This window comes from Oratosquilla oratoria, chromosome 5 (assembly GCF_046742065.1).
Source record: "Oratosquilla oratoria isolate Oo_2021 chromosome 5, ASM4674206v1, whole genome shotgun sequence".
NCBI lineage: Eukaryota > Metazoa > Arthropoda > Malacostraca > Stomatopoda > Squillidae > Oratosquilla > Oratosquilla oratoria.
The window spans coordinates 38,131,704-38,152,710 of NC_134781.1; the positions used below are offsets into that span (position 1 = coordinate 38,131,704).

Below are 21,007 nucleotides of genomic sequence, written 5' to 3' on the forward strand. Positions count from 1 at the left end.
TAACTGGGAAGAAGTAAAAAGCGGTGTCCCGCAAGGATCAGTACTGGCCCCAATCATGTTTGCCGTATACATTAATGACATGAATGAAGGTGTGGAGTGCTATATGAATTTCTTTGCAGATGATGCAAAATTACTAAAGAAGGTAAAAACGGAAGAGGACTGCAACTCATTGCAACACGATCTGGAATTGGACTCAAAAGTGGAAAGTAAAATTTAGTAAAAAGAAATACAGTATAATGGAGTTTGGAAAGAGTAAAAACAGAATATCAAAAGATTACAGAATTGGGGAAGAAAAAGTAGAAAAAGCAAACTCTGATAAAGATCTTGGAGTGACGATTGGAAAGGACATGAAACCTGATAAGCATATAAATAAAATATTCGGAGAAACCTACAATTTATTGAGGTCAATCAAAGTGGCATTTGCTTATTTGGATGAAGAAATGATAAAGAAAATACTAACTACACTAATAAGACCAAAACTTCAGTATGCAGCATCACTTTGGACACCCAGTACCAAAAAGAATATTAAGTAACTAGAAAGAATACAAAGAGTGAGAACCAAACTAGCACCGACTCTCGCCAAACTAACATATGAGCAAAGACTGTCCAAATTGAATCTACCAACTTTGGAACAAAGAAGAGAAAGAGGAGATTTGTTGACTATCTACAGAATAATGAAAGGAATGGAAGTTTTAGACAGGAACGACTTGTTAGTGTGGGACAATGGTAAAACAAGAGGACACGGAAGAAAACTGAAAAAGGACAGTTATAGAAAAAACTTGAAAAGGAACAGCTTTCCACACAGAGCGATAAATAGATGGAACAAATTAGACAACGAAACAGTATGTGCAAACACTATACAAGATTTTCAGATAGAACTTGATGCGGAGAGATACAAAGACGAGTCACCACGAGCATAGCTCCCTTCCCGTATATTACAACTAGGTAAATCTGTGCAGACCCCCAACACTTTCAATGGCCCAATGTCATCCACTACTTTCTTCTGGAGATCTATGTACTGCCCAGTGTGGCTTTCTGCACCTAATAATAAAACAGAAGCTATAATTAGATATTGCAGCATACAGAGAATTGACTATTAATTAATATTAATCTCTTCTTAAGATAGTTTTATGTGAAATACTTTATTTTATTGTCTAAGTTAATTTTGTAATTTGAGTTGTAATTGACTGCTATTTTAACTGAAACTAACGTGTTGCAATGCTGCTCCAAAATATGGGCCTTGGCACTGTCACAATGAAGTTTATGATCCCCACATTCCTGTAATTATCCAGTATTTTAGGATTAATTAGGGCAATGATTATTTATAACAAACAACAACTAGCTTATCTCCCATTTTCTCCATTTTCTTTAACCATCTCCAATCCCTGACCCATTACAATTGCATTTACCTCTTGTACCATCCCTGCAGTGGACAGGATGCAGGGATGACCTGTCATCCAGGAGGTGCCAAGATAGGAGGGTGGAGGAAAGTGGAATATATGGGAATGAAATGGGTGGGAGTGATTTCTATGCCTTTTTCTTTTTGGCTAACCCCTGTGTAAGGGGGAAAAAGCCTTTGGTATATGTATGTACCACCCCATCGATGTATAAATTGAATGGTCAAGTTGATATAATGCATCCATAAAGTCCAAAAAAACACACTTACCTTTTCCTAAAAGCTTTCTCGCATATCTGCCTTACCACAAAAATCTGATCCATGCAACCCCTGCCTATCCTAAACCCACACTATTCCTCACAAGTTACTTTATCTGTTCCTCTCGTAATCCCATAAGCCTTCCCAACTACACTCAACAGACTAATCCTTCTGAAACTACTACACTTGCACTTGTACTCCGGCACTACCCTCTTTTAGACAAACATAAACAACCTCACCAGCCAGTCCATCATCATTATAACCTCCCTGTTTTAGACTCTCCACATGACACCCCTCCAACCTATGTGCCTTACCTGCTCTCATCCTTTTAATAACTGCTGTCACCTTTTCTTTCTTTATTTTTCCTCATTCATCACCATCCTTTTCTTACCACTTCCCCCTGCAACTACCTTTCCCTCCCTATCCTCCTTCACATTAGCAACTCCATAAAATATTCTGCCCATCTTCCTCTTACTGGCGTCTCTTCCATTATCATATCTCTCTCTCTCTCTCTCTCTCTCTCTCATTCTCTCTCATTCTCTCTCTGTCTCTCTCTCATTCTCTCTCTGTCTCTCTCATTCTCTCTCTCTCTCTCTCTCTCTCTCTCTCTCTCTCTTTCTCTCTTTCTCTCCTTGTTTGCCCCCTCTTCCTCTCTTAATTTCCTTCCAAAATGTTTGAATCCTGGCTGTGGTGCAGAGGTTAGGAAGGGCCACCACTCAGAGTAATGGTCCCTGACTGCTGCTCCCCTTGGATCTGAGGTGACTTGGTAACACTGTGATGCATTAGCTTCCTTTGGGTATTGTCACTGCAGTGGCATACCATAGACACTGTCTCCTGCATTCATGTATGAATAGTTCCAAACCACCAGGAAGGTTAAGGTCCAAGCGGGTGCCAGCCCCACAAACCATTATACATATATGTATATATACAGGTCGACTATCACTTATCCGGCAACTTTGGGACAGAGAGAGTGCCAGATTATCCATTTTTCTGGATTAGTGATTGATTAGCCAAGAATGCAGGAAACCAAATAATTAATCACCTCATTTTAAATTTAAGATACCCCTTATATAAGCACATGTTGGTTAATAAAGAAAAGACAAATATCCAATAAATTCAAGTGAAACTTTGTTGAAATAAAGTACAGTACAAGTAAAATAAAATGAATGGTTCCTTACATACAAAAAACATAAGTGGTTCATGTAGGCTACACAGGGAAATTCATCACTGCTACTTCCAAAGTAATGTTATTGATTTTCGTACAAAAAAAAAAAAATGATAATATGAGTACTGTACAATTAAAATAAATGGTAATGTTGCACAAGAAAGGACATCACTAGAACCGTAAGTGTGTAAACGTAGGCTACACACGGAAATCATAAGTTGGCAGCGAGAGAGAGTCTTATCAGCTGATCAGGCCAAGAGAAAGAGAGAGAGAGAGATCGTCACTGCTATTATTATTTGCGTAAAATTATAAAATAAATTCAAGTTTGATGAAATACAATCATATAGTAAACGTAGCCTACGTACTGAAGATCATCACTGAAACACATCATCTAGGCTGTCGGAATCTTCATTGTCATCTAGACGTAATGGTGTTGGTGACGTTAGCAACACTCCTGGGTTGCCAGACGTAGAAGGCACTGCTTTTTCGCTAGACACGTCTGCTGAATGTTTTTTAGCCATTTTTTTTTAATATATCTTGCAAACTTTGTTGCTTCATATATTTAGGCCTTTCTTTGATCAATTTATCCTGCAACATGTAAATATTCATTATTTCTTGCTCAGTTATAAAACTCCGCTGCTCTAAACCTTTCAGCAGTTCACCTGTCAGCTGAATTAAATGTTCAATAGAAATTCTTTCTGGTACTTTTTCCTCATTTTCATCACTACTTTCTCCTTCACTGGTTTGTTTTTCTGGGCTTATAACCATTTCTACAATTTCTGAGTCAGTATAATGATGAACAACAGGGGCACCGGCATCAACATCCATCCATTCATCAATGTTATCGTCATCCATCCGTGATGCAAGATCCTTCGCTGCCAAGTCAGTAAGTTCTCGTGCATAAGACAACAGATCATTTATATGCTGCTTTTCCTTAGAAGGCTTAAATCCTGTAAAGTTTGGTTCAAGCGTTTCACCAGGTGCTGTTTCAAAAATTAATGATGGCCACAATTTGTGCCATCTATTTTCAGTGTGGTTGGCAGTACAGCTTTTTCAAGTATTAGCAACACAGTAAATCATATCACGAATATTAAATTCGCGAACAAACTCACATACAGGCTTCCCAGAATTAACTTCACTCAGTAGGCGCCTCATAAAATTAGTGCGGTACTTACACTTAAATGAACGTAATATGCCATTGTCCATAGGTTGAATCAGTGAGGTGCAGTTAGGTGGGAGATAGACACAAAAAACATTATCTTTTGCCAGCAGTTCTGCTTTTGGATGCACAGAACAGTTAGCTAAAATTAACATTATCTTACAGTTAGGATCCAACCCAATAGAGTTACAGAGAGCTCTTGCTTCTGGGATAAAGTCTTTAATGAACCAATCCAGAAAAGGTTCAGTTGTTACCCAACCTTTTTTGTTTGCATGATAATTTACAGGAAGATTTGTTATACCTTTGAGCGCTCGAAGATGTAAACTTTTCCCTATAACCAGCAACTTACATCTGTGTGTTCCTGCAGCGTTGCTACATCCCAGTATAGTTACGCGAACTTTTGATGCTTTATAGCCTGTAGGTGATTCTGCATCCTCCGATTTCAGTGTTCTTTTGGGAGTACATTTCCAAAAGAGTGCAGTTTCATCTGCATTATAGACTTGGTCAGGAGTTAAATTTTCATCAATGACCAACTTGGCAAACTCGTCAACAAATTGTTCAGCTGCATCCTTGTCAGCTGATCTTTTTTCACCGCACATTGCACGAAACTTTAAGCCATGTCCATCCTTAAAATGCTGCAACCATCCTTCAGTGTAATCACACTGATGTTCCAATCCAAGTTCTTCGTGAAATAATTTTGCTTGTGCCTTCACAAGATCACCTGACAGTTCAACACCTTCACTTTCACGCAACTTAAACCACCTCATCATTACTTGATCTAGTTCTGCACTTTTACCTGGTTTCATTGATTTCCTTTTAAACATCTGTTTCTTCGACTCACTGTTAGCAAAAAAGCCGAGTAACTTTTCTTTCTGTTTCTTTATATCATACACTGTTGATGATCCAATGCCATAGAATTCACACACGCTTCTCACAGACACACCTTTATCAAGTTTTTTCAAAAGTTCAACCTTTTCTGATATTGACAATGATTTATGTGTTCGCTTGTCAGTTCCTTTATTCACTGGAGCCATGGTAGGGGATAGAACTCTTTTTTTTTTTTTTTTTTTTTTACCAAAGTGTAAAAATCACGAGAGGAAAAGATTGCCGGATGCTGGTGTTTATAATTCCTGCTCAAATTTGTTTTTGTAGAACAGTGCCACCAAATGCTAGCGGCCAGTAGCGAAAATAATCCCGGATAACTGATTGTTCCGGATTAATGATTCCCAGATGAGTGATGGTCGACGTGTATATATATATATATATATATATATATATATATATATAAAATCCCATTGTCACAGGGACACAGGATAAGAAAAGGGTATACTCAAAGAAGTAGTAATGATAGTTTCAAGTGAACAGCATAAAGGAGGAATTGCCATAGTACAAAAGTATCATTCTTCTAGTAGAGATTCCACTTTAACATAGACAAATGTAGTTCTAGTCCAAAGGAGCACCCCGAAGTAGTCCCTAAACCATTGACTGTATACCATCTATCTATATACCAAGGGCCTCTTCCCCCTTGTAATATAGGGAGATAGCCAGCGAAGGTATGACCCACTCCCACCCTTTCCACTCCTTTCTGTTACTCATTTCCCTCACATCATAGCTTCTCACAGATGAAGGGTCATCCTGGTCTCCTGCCCACTGTCAAGGTCCGAAGCAATGCAGCAAGACAAAGCATATCTAGGAGGGCTGCTTCATTTACACAGCCACCCTCCATATTTCCTATGCAATTAATAATACATGATAACATGAAGTGAATACCCCAGTACATAGATATAGAAACTCTAACTATTGGGAACCCATCAAAACATTTTCTTGCCCCACAGAGGCCTTGGTTGCACACATTTGTTTGTGTATATTTTCAAAGTGTTTCAGATCTGGTGAAGCATATCACTTCTCACTGCACATCTTTTTCAATTATCTTTTGTTTCATATACCATAAGCAACAGAATAACTTCCCTATTTTTCACTTCATGTATCACTCTTGTTTTTTAGAGTACAGTATCTGGTTCGTTTACTCATGTCTATTGCTTGTGTGTGTTTGTGTCTAAAATACTGTATGGCACATGCCAATATTTTGAACTGATTGTGCAATAGCATTTGTATTGGAAGAATGATTATATGAGAACAATTTTTACAGCTCTGATGAAGGTGAGAAAGAACATTCAGACTCGAAATCTCATGATGAACCCCTCAAGATGGACATGTCAGAAGAACAGATAGAATTACAGAAGAAAGCAAAAGAATATTTACAAAAGAAAGGCTCAGACAGTAAGTTTTATTTTGTTTAGATGAAAAATTGCTGAATGTTTTAGTTCTTGAATTGTTGGTAGTATAATAGCGAAAGAATGAGTGAAGAAAGATTAGTAAAAGAAGTTTGGAAGGTGGAGTTGGGAGGAGTGAATATGAGGGGGCGTCCTAGGATGAGATGGATGGATGGGGTGAAAGGGGCTTTACAAAAGAAAGGAATGTCTGTAGAGGAACGATGGGAGAGGACAGAAGATAGGGGTGAATGGAGAAGGGTTGTGTATAGATGAGGCTGTGATGCATGAGGGGAAGTGGGTGGGGGATGGGGGGTGAGGAAGTATGTACGAGAAAAAAAAAATTGACGCAGCCTGAAGGGATTTCTCCCTGTCTTCTCCTTTCCTGCATGAGGGGACGGAGAGGGGGGGGTCGCCGAATTTATGAAGCGGCCTTGCTGTGGATGTGCTGTCTTGCGACACTTCTTCTGACCCAGGGCAGTGGACAGGATGCAGGAATGTCCCATCATCCAGGAGGTGCTAAGATAGGAGGGTGGAGGGGAATGGAATATATGGGAAATGAAATGGGTGGGAGTGATTTCTATACCTTTTTCTTTTTGGCTACCCCCCATGTAAGGAGGAAAAAGCCTTTGGTATATGTATGTATAATAGCAAAAAGACATGTTTGTTGATTGATCAAGTCAGATTGAGCTGTAATCTCCATGAAATCCAAACAAATGGGTTTTGTGTGCCAGGGAGGTTAACCCCTTCAATACGGGGCACATCGCACGTCTGGCAGCATTAGATGCCCGATGTGCGATGTTGCGTCATAATAATCGCATTATAAAAAAATAAAGTCAGTGCTTAATTGTTCGTTCTCTTTCACCCGTGAATTTTGATAACCATAGAAAATATGATGCAACCAGTTTAGAGAGAATGAATCTTACGTAGGTATGACTACAATAAATATAATCAAAAGGGCGACGTCGGCATCATCACGTACCCACTTGCTCCTCATAACGCCTACGTGTGCGGCACCGTATGGAAGTGGTTAAAGATACATATGGAGATGTATTCTCTGTATAATTCTACCATTTATATACAGAGGGTAAAAGTAAGATGAGATGTACAAGTGGGTGAGGGTGGCAGTGGGTTGGAGCCAAGTCTTAAAGGAGAGAGGCAAGAGGAAGTGGATAGTTTTATCTATTCAGAGTTACATTTAAGAGGGAATAGAGGAGTTAGGGTGGAGGTAAACTGTAGAGTGAAGCTAACAAATGTCTTGAAAATGAAAAGTAATAGGAGATTAGCAGAGGGATTAGCTTGTTAAGTGTAGTTGGGAATGCTTGTGGGAGGATCTTGATTGAGAGGATTAAGAGAGGAACAGAGGGAATAATTGTTGGTGGTGAACAGTGTGGATTTAGGACGGGTAGAGGTTGTGTAGATCAGATTTTTGTGGTAAGACAGATATGTGAGAAAGCTATAGGAAAGGGGAAGGATGTTTTTTGGGCTTTTATGGATCTGGGAAAGGCTTATGACAGGGTAGACAGGAAGGCACTGTGGGAGGTTTTGTGGATGTACGGGATAGGAGGAAAGCTGTCGAGTTTTTACGATAGTAGTAGAGCATGTGTCAGGATTAGAAATGGAGAGAGTGAGTGGTTCGAGGTAAAGGTGGGACTTCGTCAAGGATGCATTATGTCTCCCTGGCTGTTCAACTTATACATGGATGGGGTGGTGTGAGAGGTAAATGCAAGGGTAGTGGGTCAGGGATTGGAGATGGTTAAAGAAAATGGAGAAAAGTGGGAGATGAGCCAGCTGTTGTTTGTGGACAACACTGCGCATGTAGCAGGATCGGAGAAGGGATTGAGGAAGTTGGTGACAGAGTTGAGGAGAGTGTGTGAAAGAAGAAAGCTGAAGATAAATGTGGGTAAAAGTAAGGTGATGAGATGTACAAGGGGTGAAAGTGGCAGTAGACTGGAAGTGAGCATTAACCTCTTCAGTACGGGCCAAAATCTTGCGGGCAGCATTAGCTGCCAGATGTACGATGTGTCGTAATAATACTCACATCATAAAATATAGTCACCGCTTAGATCGATCGTTCTCTCTTTCACCCATGAATTTTGATAACCATAGAAAATGTGATGAAGACAGTTTAGAGAGTATGTCATTACGCAGGGGCAACTACAATAAATATAATCAAGACGCCGATATGGCATCCTCACGTATCCACTTGCTCCTCATGCCGCCTATGTATGCGGCACCGTATGGAAGGGGTTAAGGGAGAGCGCCTGGAGGAAGTGGATAGTTTTAGATACTTGGGTGCAAATGTGGCAGGAAAAGGTGGAGTGGGGGTAGAATGTAGATTGAGAGAAGCGAGTAAATGCCTTGGTGGATTAAGGGGGCCGTCGTGCTCGAAAATGAACTTAGTCAATTATGATCGGAATTTCGTGAATTTTTTATATGTTATATATACATATACTGAGATGTTCACCACCAATTTTCATATCATTTGGTTGAAAAACAATGAAGTTATTAAAAAAAAAAAAAATGAACAATTACAAACTTTCTATCTCATTTATCCATTGACTGAGCATGCTGAACAAAATACCACAAATGCTCTATAGCAGTACCTAAAAAATTATCGCACAGTTTTTGGAATTTAGTTTAGGAGAAAGAATTTTGAATAGTGTCTTTTTTTCTTTTTTTTTTATATATATATACAATATATCGACTTCTATCACAAAAAATGAAAAACCCCACGACAAAAAGTTTGCAAATTTATTCAGCTTTCAAATGATCCAAACCCCATTAAAATCGGCCAAGTAGTTACGGAGGAGATAGAAAAATGTAGAGAAAAGTGTAGTTTTGAGATATTGAGCTTTGAAGTTCAAAATACATTTCCCTGCATTTTTTATATATTTCATTTAGATTTTTTTTTTTCTCTCTCTCTCTCTCTCTCTCTCTCTGCGCCAATCTTCTTGCATTCTATGTCATTCACATGTTATTATAAAGTGTAGCTGGTACCTGGTCCCCCCTTTTACGAGGTATTAGTCACTTAGAAGGTGAGGGTTTCAGGAGGCACCACCTCCCTCATTGTCGCTAGGTTCACTTACTAGAAAGCTCCCAGCTGAAAATCGGAGCTGAACAATAGTTTTTTCTTCATCTTTCTGGTCTTTGGTGTCCATTTCCATTCTGTGTCTGTCTTGTTCCTCAAGTGCTTTTGTAATGATGGGATTGACTCCAACCAAGTGAGAAAGAAGATTATGTGTCCTTCCAAAGTTATGATCAATGATAGTCGCTCTTGTGACAAAAAGCACTCGGAACGTTTCATTTGAAGAGGCACGTGATGGTACATCACGCATGCTCGATGTTTGCGGTGATGTCATTTGAGAAACGAGGATGTGGAGGGGTATAGGAGTGTGATAACGCGCGGTCAGCTTTAGCGAGCCCGTGTGCGCGCAGCAACACTGCTATGAGTCATCTCCAGTAATAACCAAGGCAGAAGTACACTCTTTCTCAATAATTTGATTCAGTTTCTTAGCTTTCATGAAATGCACGTTTCTTCTTCGAATGTTTAGGCATTTTTGAAATGATTATAGCTTCAAATAAAAGTTCTCCAAGGAGCGACAATTTGCTTTTTCCACCTACTCACAATAATTCTCTCAATTTACTCACGAGTGTGAAGTGCTTTCCCCATGTGTAGGACAAGTTTCCAGCTAGTCTTTATTAGTGAATAACAAAATATATCGCATTTGTGCCATTTTTATTGCGATGAAATAACTTAGTCGAACATATGTGCAGCGAAGGTGTACTGGGAAGTGGGAGGGGGTCAGAAAAATAGCCTTAACTCCTTTATTTTTTGGTATTTCGCTGAAATATTTCAGGACTGGCTTGCCAAAGGCCACTAGATGACAGGGAATTTTTTTTTCGAATATTTCGATTTTTTCGGAAATTCATCGCGACGGCCCCCTTAAAAAGTGTAATGAGTAATAGACATTTGGGAATGGATGCTAAGAGGAGACTGTATGAAGGAGTGATTGTGCCAACAGCACTGTATGGGGCAGAAACATGGTACATAAGAGAGGAAAAGAGGAGTTTGAATGTGTTTGAGATGAGGTGTCTGAGAAGTATGATGGGTGTTACTAGGCTGGATAGAGTGAGAAATGAGGAGGTGAGGAGGAGATCAGGGGTGGAAAGGGAGTTGGGAGATAGGGTTGATGAAAGAGTATTAGAATGGTTTGGACACATGGAAAGAATGAATGAAGAAAAATTAGTAAAAGAGGTATGGAAGGCAGATGTGGAGGGAATGAACATGAGGGGACGTCCTAGGATGAGATGGATGGATGGGGTGAAAGGGGCTTTGGGGAAGAGGCTAATGTCTGTTGAGGAAGGATGGGAGAGGACAGAAGACAGGGGTGGATGGAGAATGGTTGCATATGGATGATGATGTGATGCATGAGGTGGAATGGGTGGGGGGATGGGGGGTAAGGTAGTATGTGTGAGCAAAATTTGACGCAGCCCGAAGGGATTTTCCCCCATCTCCTTTCCTGCATGGGGGGACGGAGAGAGGGGGGGGGGTCGCCAGTTTAATGAAGCGGCCTTGCTGTGGATGTGCTGTGTCTTGTGACACTGCCTCTGACCCAGGGCAGTGGACAGGGTGCAGGGATGACCCGTCATCCAGGAGGTGATAAGATAAGTGCGAGGGTGGAGTGGAGTGTATTTAGGGATGGAATGGGTGGGAATGATTTTATGCCTTCTTCTTTTTGTCTACCTCAAAAATGCCTTGGTATATGTATGTATGTATGTAATACATACATACATACATACATATACCAAGGCTTTTTCCCCCTTACAAGGGAGGTAGCCAAAAAGGAAAAGGCATAAAATCTTTTCCACCCATTCCATCCCTGAATACACTCCACACCCCTCCACCCTCCCTCTTATCTTAGCACCTCCTGGATGACGAGTCATCCCTGCACCTTGTCCACTGCCCTGGGTCAGAAGCAGTGTTGCAAGACACAGCACATCCACAGCAAGGGCGCTTCATTAAATCGGCGACCCCCCCTCTCCATCCCCCAATTGCATAAAAGGAGAAGACGGGGAGAAATCCCTTCGGGCTGCGTCAAATTTTACTCACACATACTACCTCACCCCCCATCCCCCCCCCCCGCCCATTCCACCACCTGCATCACGACATCATCCATATACAACCATTCTCCATTCACCCCTGTCTTCTGTCCTCTCCCGTCCTTCCTCAACAGACATTCCCCTCTTCCCCAAAGCCCCCTTCACCCCATCCATCCACCTCATCCTAGGACGTCCCCTCATGTTCACTCCCTCCATATCTACCTTCCATACCTTTTTTACTAGTCTTTCTTCACTCGTTTTTTCCATGTGTCCAAACCATCCTAATATTCTTTCATCAACCCTATCTCCCAACTCCCTTTCCACCTCTGTTCTCCTCCTCACCTCCTCATTTCTCACTCTATCTAGCCTAGTAACCCTCATCATACTTCTCAGACACCTCATCTCAAATACATTCAAACTCCTTCTCTCTTCTTCTCTTATGTTTCATGTTTCTGCCCCATACAGTGCTGTTGGCACAATCACTCCTTCATATATTCTCCTCTTTGCATCCATTCCCAAATGTCTATTCCTCATTACACTCTTTAATCCACCAAGGTATTTACTCGCTTCTCTCAATCTACATTCTACCTCCACCTTCACTCCACCTTTTCCTGCCACATTTGCACCCAAGTATCTAAAACTATCCACTTCCTCCAGTCACTCTCCCTTAACCCCTTCCATATGTTGCCGCACACGTAGGCGTCATGAGGAGCAAGTGGATTCGCGACGCTGCCATATCGGCGTCTTGATTATATTTATTGTAGTCGCCCCTGTGTTTTTACATTCTCCCTAATCTGCTCTTAATCCCATTCTCTGTGGTTTTCAAAATTCACGGGTGAAAGGGAGAATGATCGATATAAGCCGTGACTATATTTTATGATGCGAGTATTATTAGGACACGTCGTACGGCTGGCATTGGCTGCTGCCTGCGAGATTTAAGTCCCGTAGTGAAGTGGTTAATGCTCACTTCCAGTCTACTGCCACTTTCACCCCTTGTACATCTCATCACCTTACTTTTACCCACATTTATCTTTAGCTTTTTTCTATCACATACTCTCCCAAACTCTGCCACCAACTTCCTCAATCCTTCCTCCGATCCTGCCACAAGCGCAGTGTCGTCCGCAAACAACAGCTGGCTCATCTCCCACTTTTCTTCATTTTCTTTAACCATCTCCAATCCCTGACCCACTACCCTTGCATTTACCTCTCACACCACCCCATCCATGTATAAGGAGAAATATATATGTTGGGATGAGTGACAAGAAGACTATATGAAGGAGTGATGCCTTCAGCACTCTAAGGGTCAGTGACATGGAATGTAAGGGAAGCAGAAAAAAATAAATTTTAATGTGTGAGATTAAGCATTTGAGATGTATGGTGGGATGAGATAAGGCAGAAAGCTGGGATGGAAACTGCTGGCAGTTAGTTGATGAAAGATGACTGGGATGTTATGGCATGTGGAAAGAACAATTGAAGAAAGACTAAAAAGAATGTGGAAAGCAGAGGTGGACGGAGTGTACTTATGGGGAAAGAATAAGAATGGGGTGAAGGAAGCCTTGGGTAAAAGGAAAAATGTTGAGCAGGGAAGTGAGAGGGCAGGAGATAGGTGTGAGGGAAATTTTTTTTTGAATGGATGGTAACTGACATGGCCTGAAGGGATTTTTCCATGTCTTTATTTATGAGGATATGAGGAGGGTGGGTCACCATATAAATAAAGTGTTAGGGGTAAATCACTTTGGGTTGTTGGGCCCTGCTCTGCATGTGATGTCTTGTTGCACTGTTTCTGACCTGGGCATTAGACCGGGGACAGAGATGGTCCTTCATCAGCTAGATGAGAATAAAAAAGAACACATTGGTGAGGTGTTTTTAAGATGTGTTAGCATTGAGGAAAACTAGATTGAAAGGAAAAGGTTAGAGTTGTTGTTGTTCCCTAGACTGTCTGTCCAAGCAGTCCCGTCTCCCTAAGGAATGCCACAGTCAAAACTGGGTTTTCCCACAAATCCTTTATAGAGTGTATGTTGTGTTGTTTGTGTGCATGATTGTGTATAATGCAGTCTTCCATTATGTGTTGTATGGTATGGGGTGAAGTGTTACATCCTGGGCAGCTGTTCACAATGCGGTCATCCAGCCTCTTCTGGTAGCTTAGAAGTGCTGGGTGGTGACCACACCGCAGTCTGGCCAAGTGGACTCTGTCCTTTCGTGGGAGAGAGGATTCAGAAGGGTGGATATCAGGGGGTCTGGCATGCAGCAGTGTGTTGTCTTTCAGTGTGTTAATGGAGCGGTGAGTGATATGATTATGAATATGTTTTTGGTGGTTGTGGAGGAAGAGAAGAGAGTATCTGTGTGTGATACAGGTCTTTGGGTGTTGTTTTAATGTTTCTTGGTGTGTGTGGGTGTTCTGCTATGTAGTGTAGCGGGTGTGATGTGTTTGTGTGCCTCTCATGTCGAGGTGGTCCTTGACTTTGAGGACTTTTGTTTCATGGTGTAAATGGTCTGTAGGTGTTGTATTTGTGCAGCCTGTAATTGTTTTTAGGGCTTTGTTTTGTATGATTTGAAGGGTGTTGTGGTGTGTCTCACTGAGATTAGGAGCCCATGCAGGACTCGCATAATTGTTTGTATATTGTTGTATTAGTTACTTTGTTTTGTCCAAATGTTGTTCCAGCGATTGACTTAAGTGCGTTGGGTCTAGGTGTGCATTTGGTTTTTATGTTTGTGATGTGTTGTTTGAAAGATATGGATGTATCATATGTTACACCAAGAATTTTCGGTGTGTTTGTGTGTGGTATTAGAGTGTTGTTGATGTAGAGATGAGGTATGTATTTGTGTTCTTTTGTCCAGTTGGTGAGAAGTGTTGCTGTAGATTTGGTTGGAGCTATTTTGAGTCTGTTTGTGATGAACCATGTGTTGAGTGTATCAAGGTATGGCTGGATTATTTCTGCAGCTTTGTCTGTGTTACGATGTGTGCATGTGATTGTTATGTCGTCTGCGTAGGAAGAGATTTGTATTTCTGAGGTGTCTGGTGTGGGTAAGTCATGCATGTATAGATGTGTTTGAGATGAAATTCCTGAGAAGTATGATAGGGGGTACTAGGCTGGACAGAGTGAGAAATGAGGAGGTGAGAAGGAGAATAGGGGTGGAAAGGGAGTTGTTGTTGTTGTTGTCGTTCCCTAGACTGTCTGTCCAAGCAGTCCCGTCTCCCCAAGGAATGCCATAGCTGAAACTGGGTTTTCCCACAAATCCTTTATAGAGTGTATGTTGTGTTGTTTGCGTGCATGATTGTGTATAATGCAGTCTTCCATTATGTGTTGTATGGTATGGGGTGAAGTGTTACATCCTGGGCAGCTGTTCACAATGCGGTCATCCAGCCTCTTCTGGTAGCTTAGAAGTGCTGGGTGGTGACCGCACCGCAGTCTGGCCAAGTGGACTCTGTTCTTTCGTGGGAGAGAGGATTCAGAAGGGTGGATAACAGGGGTTCTGGCATGCAGCAGTGTGTTAATGGAGCGGTGAGTGATATGATTATGAATATGTTTCCGGAGGCTGGTATTTGGTGGTTGTGGAGGAAGAGGAGAGTATCTGTGCGTGATAAAGGTCTTTGGGTGTTGTTTTAATGTTTCTTGGTGTGTGTGGGTGTTCTGCTATGTAGTGTAGCGGGTGTGATGTGTTTGTGGTGGCTGCGGCAAGTGTTTGTGTGCCTCTCATGTTGAGGTGGTCCTTGACTTTGAGGACTTTTGTTTCATGGTGTAAATGGTCTGTAGGTGTTGTATTTGTGCAGCCTGTAATTGTTTTTAGGGCTTTGTTTTGTATGATTTGAAGGGTGTTGTGGTGTGTCTCACTGAGATTAGGAGCCCATGTAGGACTCGCATAACTCATCATTGAGCGTATGCATTGTTTGTATATTGTTGTATTAGTTTCTTTGTTTTGTCCAAGTGTTGTTCCAGCGATTGACTTAAGTGCGTTGGGTCTAGGTGTGCATTTGTTTTTTATGTTTGTGATGTGTTGTTTGAAAGACATGGATGTATCATATGTTACACCAAGAATTTTCGGTGCGTTTGTGTGTGGTATTAGAGTGTTGTTGATGTAGAGATGAGGTATGTATTTGTGTACTTTTGTCCAGTTGGTGAGAAGTGTTGCTGTAGATTTGGTTGGAGCTATTTTGAGTCTGTTTGTGATGAACCATGTGTTGAGTGTATCAAGGTATGGCTGGATTATTTCTGCAGCTTTGTCTGTGTTACAGTGTGTGCATGTGATTATTATGTTGTCTGCATAGGAAGAGATTTGTATTTCTGAGGTGTCTGGTGTGGGTAAGTCATGCATGTATAGATTAAATAGTGTGGGGGATAGAACTGAGCCCTGTGGTACTCCGTTCTTAATGTTTCTGATGTGCGATGATTGGCCATTATATGACACGTAAGCATTCCTACCTGCCAAATAATTGGCCAGCCATCTTTTGGTGTTATTGTGCATGTCTGTTATATATATTTTATTTGTTAGGTTGTGGCGTGGGATAGCATCAAAAGCTTTACTAATGTCTAATGTTATAAGAAGTGTTCTTTGGTGGGGCCTATCTGAATTGATGCCATCTAAAATTCTTTGTGTGAGGTTTGTCAGAAGAGTGTTTGTGGAGTGTAGTGGCCTAAAACCACGTTGTGAGTCAGCAAGGGGAATATGTGGTGTGACAAGTTGAAGTATTAGGCGTTCAATGACTTTAGAGGGGGTGCAGAGAAGTGTGATTGGGCGGTGCGATGGGGGATAGAACAGAGCCCTGTGGTACTCTATTCTTAATGTTTCTGATGTGCGATGATTGGCCATTATATGACACATAAGCATTCCTACCTGCCAGATAATTGGCCAGCCATCTTTTGGTGTTATTGTTGATATCTGTGTTATACATTTTATTTGTTAGGTTGTGGCGGGGGATAGCATCAAAAGCTTTACTAATGTCTAATGTTATAAGAAGTGTTCTGTAGTGGGGCCTATCTGAATTGATCCCATCTAAAATTCTTTGTGTGAGGTTTATCAGAAGAGTGTTTGTGGAGTGTAGTGGCCTAAAACCATGTTGTGAGTCAGCAAGGGGAATATGTGGTGTGACAAGTTTAAGTATTAGGCATTCAATGACTAGAGGGGGTGCAGAGAAGTGTGATTGGGTGGTGCGATGTTGGGATTGTTGGGTCTTTGTTCGTTTTTGGAATGGTGATTATTTTACTATGCTTCCAGATGTCGGGTATAGTGTTATGTGAATAGCTGTAGTTTGCAATGTTTGTGAGTGCGTGTATACCTTGTGGTCCAATGTGTTTTAGGTGGATGTTACTTATGTTATCAGGGCCACAGGCGGATGAGTGCTTGAGATTATGTATTATGTGTTTTGTCTGACTGTCTATGAAGGGTGTATAGTCCGAGTCTGTGGGAAAGTCTTTCTTACGTTGAATAGTGCGTCGGTCGTCAAGGTGAGAAGTGAGATGGCTTGTCTGTGCAAAATGATTTATGAGTGTGTTTGCTTGTTGTCTGTTTGAGGGTAGATTGTCTGTTGTGATTATTGCTGCGTGAGAGCGTGTTGTGTTACTGTTGGATAGTGTAATGCTGTTGAGTGTTTTGTACAATTTGCTGGTGTTTGTTTTGTGATCAAGTGTATTGATAAAGTTTTGCCAATTTTGTGTTTTTTGTTAATGTATTTTATTGGCAATCCCAGTGTTTAGTGTTTGTATTTGGTCTGCTATGTTTTGAGGGATAGGTGTGGGGGTATTGTGTTTAAGTGTGTCTTGTTGTCTGATGAGGCCTTGGATTTCTGGTGTGAAGTTGGGGTTGTGTGATTTTCTGTTGCCTCTAGGGATGTATCTCTAGTCTGCGTTTTGTATGATTGTATTAAAAGTGTGCACAGCATTGTTTATGTTTGTGATTGGTGTACTGTTAAGTGTTTCAAAATGTTGTTCTGTCTCTTCAGTAAAAGCTTCCCAGTTAGCTCTTGTAATTGGTGTATGTGTGTCTGTGGCCAACTGGGGTGCATCTTGTTTTGGTGGTGATGATGATTGGAAGGTGGTCAGAACCAAGGGTTCTGACCACTGTCCATGATGTTGGGGTTAGGCAGGGGGAGCAGAAGGTGATATCAGGAGAGGAGGGAGTGTATAGGGCTTGGTGTGGGATATGTGTATGATTATGTGTGTTGTTCATGATAGTCATTGAGTCAAACTGAGTCTGTATATCAAGCCCTCTGTCTGTGTCAGGGTTGTCGACATACCAGGCAGACGACTTGGCGTTGAAGTCACCACCCATGATCAGGTTGGGGATTGAGGGTAGTTGGCTAAATTGAGGCCTGAAGGTGTCTGGAACTGTGGGGGATGATTGGGGGGGAATGTACATGTTAACTATTGTCAGTGTTGATTTGTTGCCTGTGCGGATTCGAATGGATTGGATTTCTGTAGTGTTATCTGTGGTAGGGAGGAGAATTTTGGTTGTGTCACTTGTGTCCACAAAATAGATGGAGTGGTGGATCAGGGTGATGAGTCCACCGCCATTGCCGTCAGTCCAGTCTTGTCTGATGGTGGTGTAATTATGAAATGATGGTGTTTTGTGTGAGTGTCTTAGTTTTGTTTCTTGTATAATTGCAATGTGTATGTTGTGTTGTTTAAGAAAGTGTTCGAGTTCATGTTTTTTCGTGTTAATACCGTCAATGTTGTGTGTTCTGTATGTGTTGTATGTTGCCGTTTGGGGTTGAGGTTGGGGTGTTAATGGGGAAGGTATAGGATCTGGGTTAGAGGGGGGGAAAGGAGAGATTGGGGACAAAGGAAGGGGAGTACTGATTGGGGATAAGGGCAAAGGGAAATTGGGAGTGGGTAAGGGTGCTGGTTGTGGTTGGGGAGGTGAGAGTGGGGTTACTGGAGGGCAGGTAGAACATGTCCAAGTGTTTGTGTATTGGTTTGTGTCAGCAAGTGTTGTACAAATGAGGTGGGCCCAGTTTTTGCACATATTGCACTGAATTGAGCCCTTTGTCTGTCTGCTCAAGGTAATGGGTTTAGAGCATGTTGGGTATGTGTATTTTGTGGTGGGCCCAGGATTGCTCTCTACATCTCCAGCTAAAAGTAGAAGAGGGGTGATCGCCGGAAAATCACCCCTTGGTGCAGAAAAAACGTAACATTGCATGTTGAGAAAAGGGATTGTGGTACTCCCCAAGGCAGTCATAACTCCTCTTGGGGATCGGTGCCACCTGCGTAGAGCCGGTGGCCAGGGCTGGTTGCTGCTGTTTGGCCCCCAACTCTAGGTGGGTGGGTGGGTTAGAGTTGAGGAGCATGGTGGGTAGGATGGTGAGGGGGCAAGGGAGGAAAGGAGTTACATTGCTGATAAATAGTGAGATAGGTGCATGATGGGAATGGATGCAAAGAGAAGGGCAATTGTGCCTATGATACTTTATGGGGTTGGAGAATTGGAATATAAGAGAGAAAAAAGTTTAAATGTGTTGGAGAAGTGTCAGAAGTATGGTAGGGTTTACAAGGTTGGATAGAGTGAGAAATGAGGTGAATAAGAGAGTGGGGGTGGACAAGGAGCTGGCAGATAGGGCTTTGAATAATTGGGATGGTTTAGGTACATGGAAAGAATGAGTGAAGAAAGATTAGCAAAAAGTGTGGAAAGTAGAGATGGATGGAGTAAATTTGATGGGATGAGATGGATGGGGTAAAAGGGGCTTTGAGCAAGAGTGTATATTCAGCAGGGAAAGGAGAAGGCATGGGATAGGTATGAGTGGAGGATGGTTGTCTATGGATGACATATTGACATGGCCCAAAGGGATTTTAGCTTGTCTTTTTTATTTTCCACATGAGGGGATGAGGAGGGAGGGTTGCCATGTAAGTTAAGTGGCCCTGCTCTGGATGTACTACATCTTGCTGCATTACTTCTGACTTAGGCAGTGGGCAACAGACAAGGATGATCCTTCACCCATGAGGAGCTAAGATGAAAGGGAAATATAGGTATATGGTTTCAAGAGTGCATATTTATCAGATAGGAAATTGACAAGGAGCGCATTGAGGAAAGAAAAAATAAATAAAATGAAGGAAGACTTGCAAAAAAAAATGGAAGCTGGAGGTGAAGGGAGTATCCTGGACAGGGGATGGGGGGTGAAATCAAGAATAAAGTGGATGGACATCGTGAAAATGGTGATGGATGCAAGAAAAATGTCTGAGCAAGATATTGAGAGTTAAAGAGGTGTGAATAGATGGGGAAATGACATGGCCTGAAGGTGATTTCATCTTGTCACAAATTTGTTGAGTGGGTAAAGGGGGACGGTTACCATGTAGTATATACATACATATACCAAAGGCTTTTTCTCCCTTACAAGGGAGACACTGCTTCTGACCCAGGGCAGTGGACAAGGTGCAGGGATGACCCGTCATCCAGGAGGTGCTAAGACAAGAGGGAGGGTGGAGGGGTGTGGAGTGTATTCAGGGATGGAATGGGTGGGAATGATTTTATGCCTTTTCCTTTTTGACTACCTCCCTTGTAAGGGGGAAAAAGCCTTGGTATATGTATGTATGTACAAGGTAGGTAGCCAAAAAGAAAAAGGCATAAAAACCATTCCCACCCATTCCATCCCTAATACACTCCACTCCCCTCCGCCCTCTACCCTCCCTCTTATCTTGGCACCTCCTGGATGATGGGTCATCCCTGCATCTTGTCCACTGCCCTGGGTCAGAGGCAGTGTCGCAAGACACAGCACACCCACAGCAAGGCTGCTTCATTAAATTAGCGACCCCCCCCCCCTCTCCGTCCTCTCATGCATAAAAAAATACAAGGAGAAATCCCTTCAGGCTGCGTCAAATTTTTCTCACACTACCTCACCCCCATCCCCCTACCCTTTCCACCTCATACATCACATCATCCATATACAACCATTCTCCATTCACCCCTGTCTTCTGTCCTCTCCCATCCTTCCTCAACAGACATTCCCCTCTTCCCCAAAGCCCTTATCACCCCATCCATCCATCACATCTTAGGTCATCCCCTCATGTTCACTCCTTCCACATATGCCTTCCATATCTCTTTTACTAGTCTTCTCTCATTTTTTCCATGTGTCCAAACCATCCCAATATCCTTTCATCCACTCTATCTCCCAACTCCCTTTCCAACCCTGTTCTCCTCCTCACCTCCCCATCTCTCACTCTATCCAGCCTAGTAACCCCCATCATACTTCTCAGACACCTCATCTCAAACACATTCAAACTCCTCTCTTCCTCTCTTATGTTCCATGTTTCTGCCCCATACAGTGCTGTTAACATAATCACTCCTTCATACAATCTCTTCTTAGCATCCATTCCCAAATGTCTATTCCTCATTACTTTTTAATCCACCAAGGCATTTACTCACTTCTCTCAATCTACATTCTACCTCCACCTCCATTCCACCCTTTCCTGCCACATTCGCACCCAAGTATCTAAAACTATCCACTTCCTCCAGTCTCTCTCCCTTAATCCTCACTTCCAGTCTGCTGCCACTTTCACCTCTTTTATATCTCATCACCTTACTTTTACCCACATTTATCTTCAACTTTCTTCTATCACACACTCTCCCAAACTCTTTCACTAACTTCCTCAATCCTTTCTCTGATCCTGCTACAAGTGCACTGTTGTCCGCAAACAACAGCTGGTTCACCTCCCGCTTTTCTCCATTTTCTT

The 21,007-nt window shown here is 42.0% G+C and overlaps 1 protein-coding gene across 6 annotated transcripts in view; it reads left to right on the top strand.

The window, feature by feature from the left end:
- Positions 1–21,007, top strand: part of Ars2 (arsenic resistance protein 2) — a 314,986-nt gene that overhangs the window by 81,464 nt on the left and 212,515 nt on the right. For all 6 annotated transcript variants that reach the window (XR_012966393.1, XM_076185179.1, XM_076185183.1 and 3 more), the window contains exon 8: positions 6,128–6,258. Coding sequence is in view for 5 of the 6 variants with exons in the window: in XM_076185179.1 (XP_076041294.1) it covers positions 6,128–6,258 (131 nt within the window). In the remaining variant the exon portion in view is untranslated. The remainder of the gene's footprint in view (positions 1–6,127; positions 6,259–21,007) is intronic.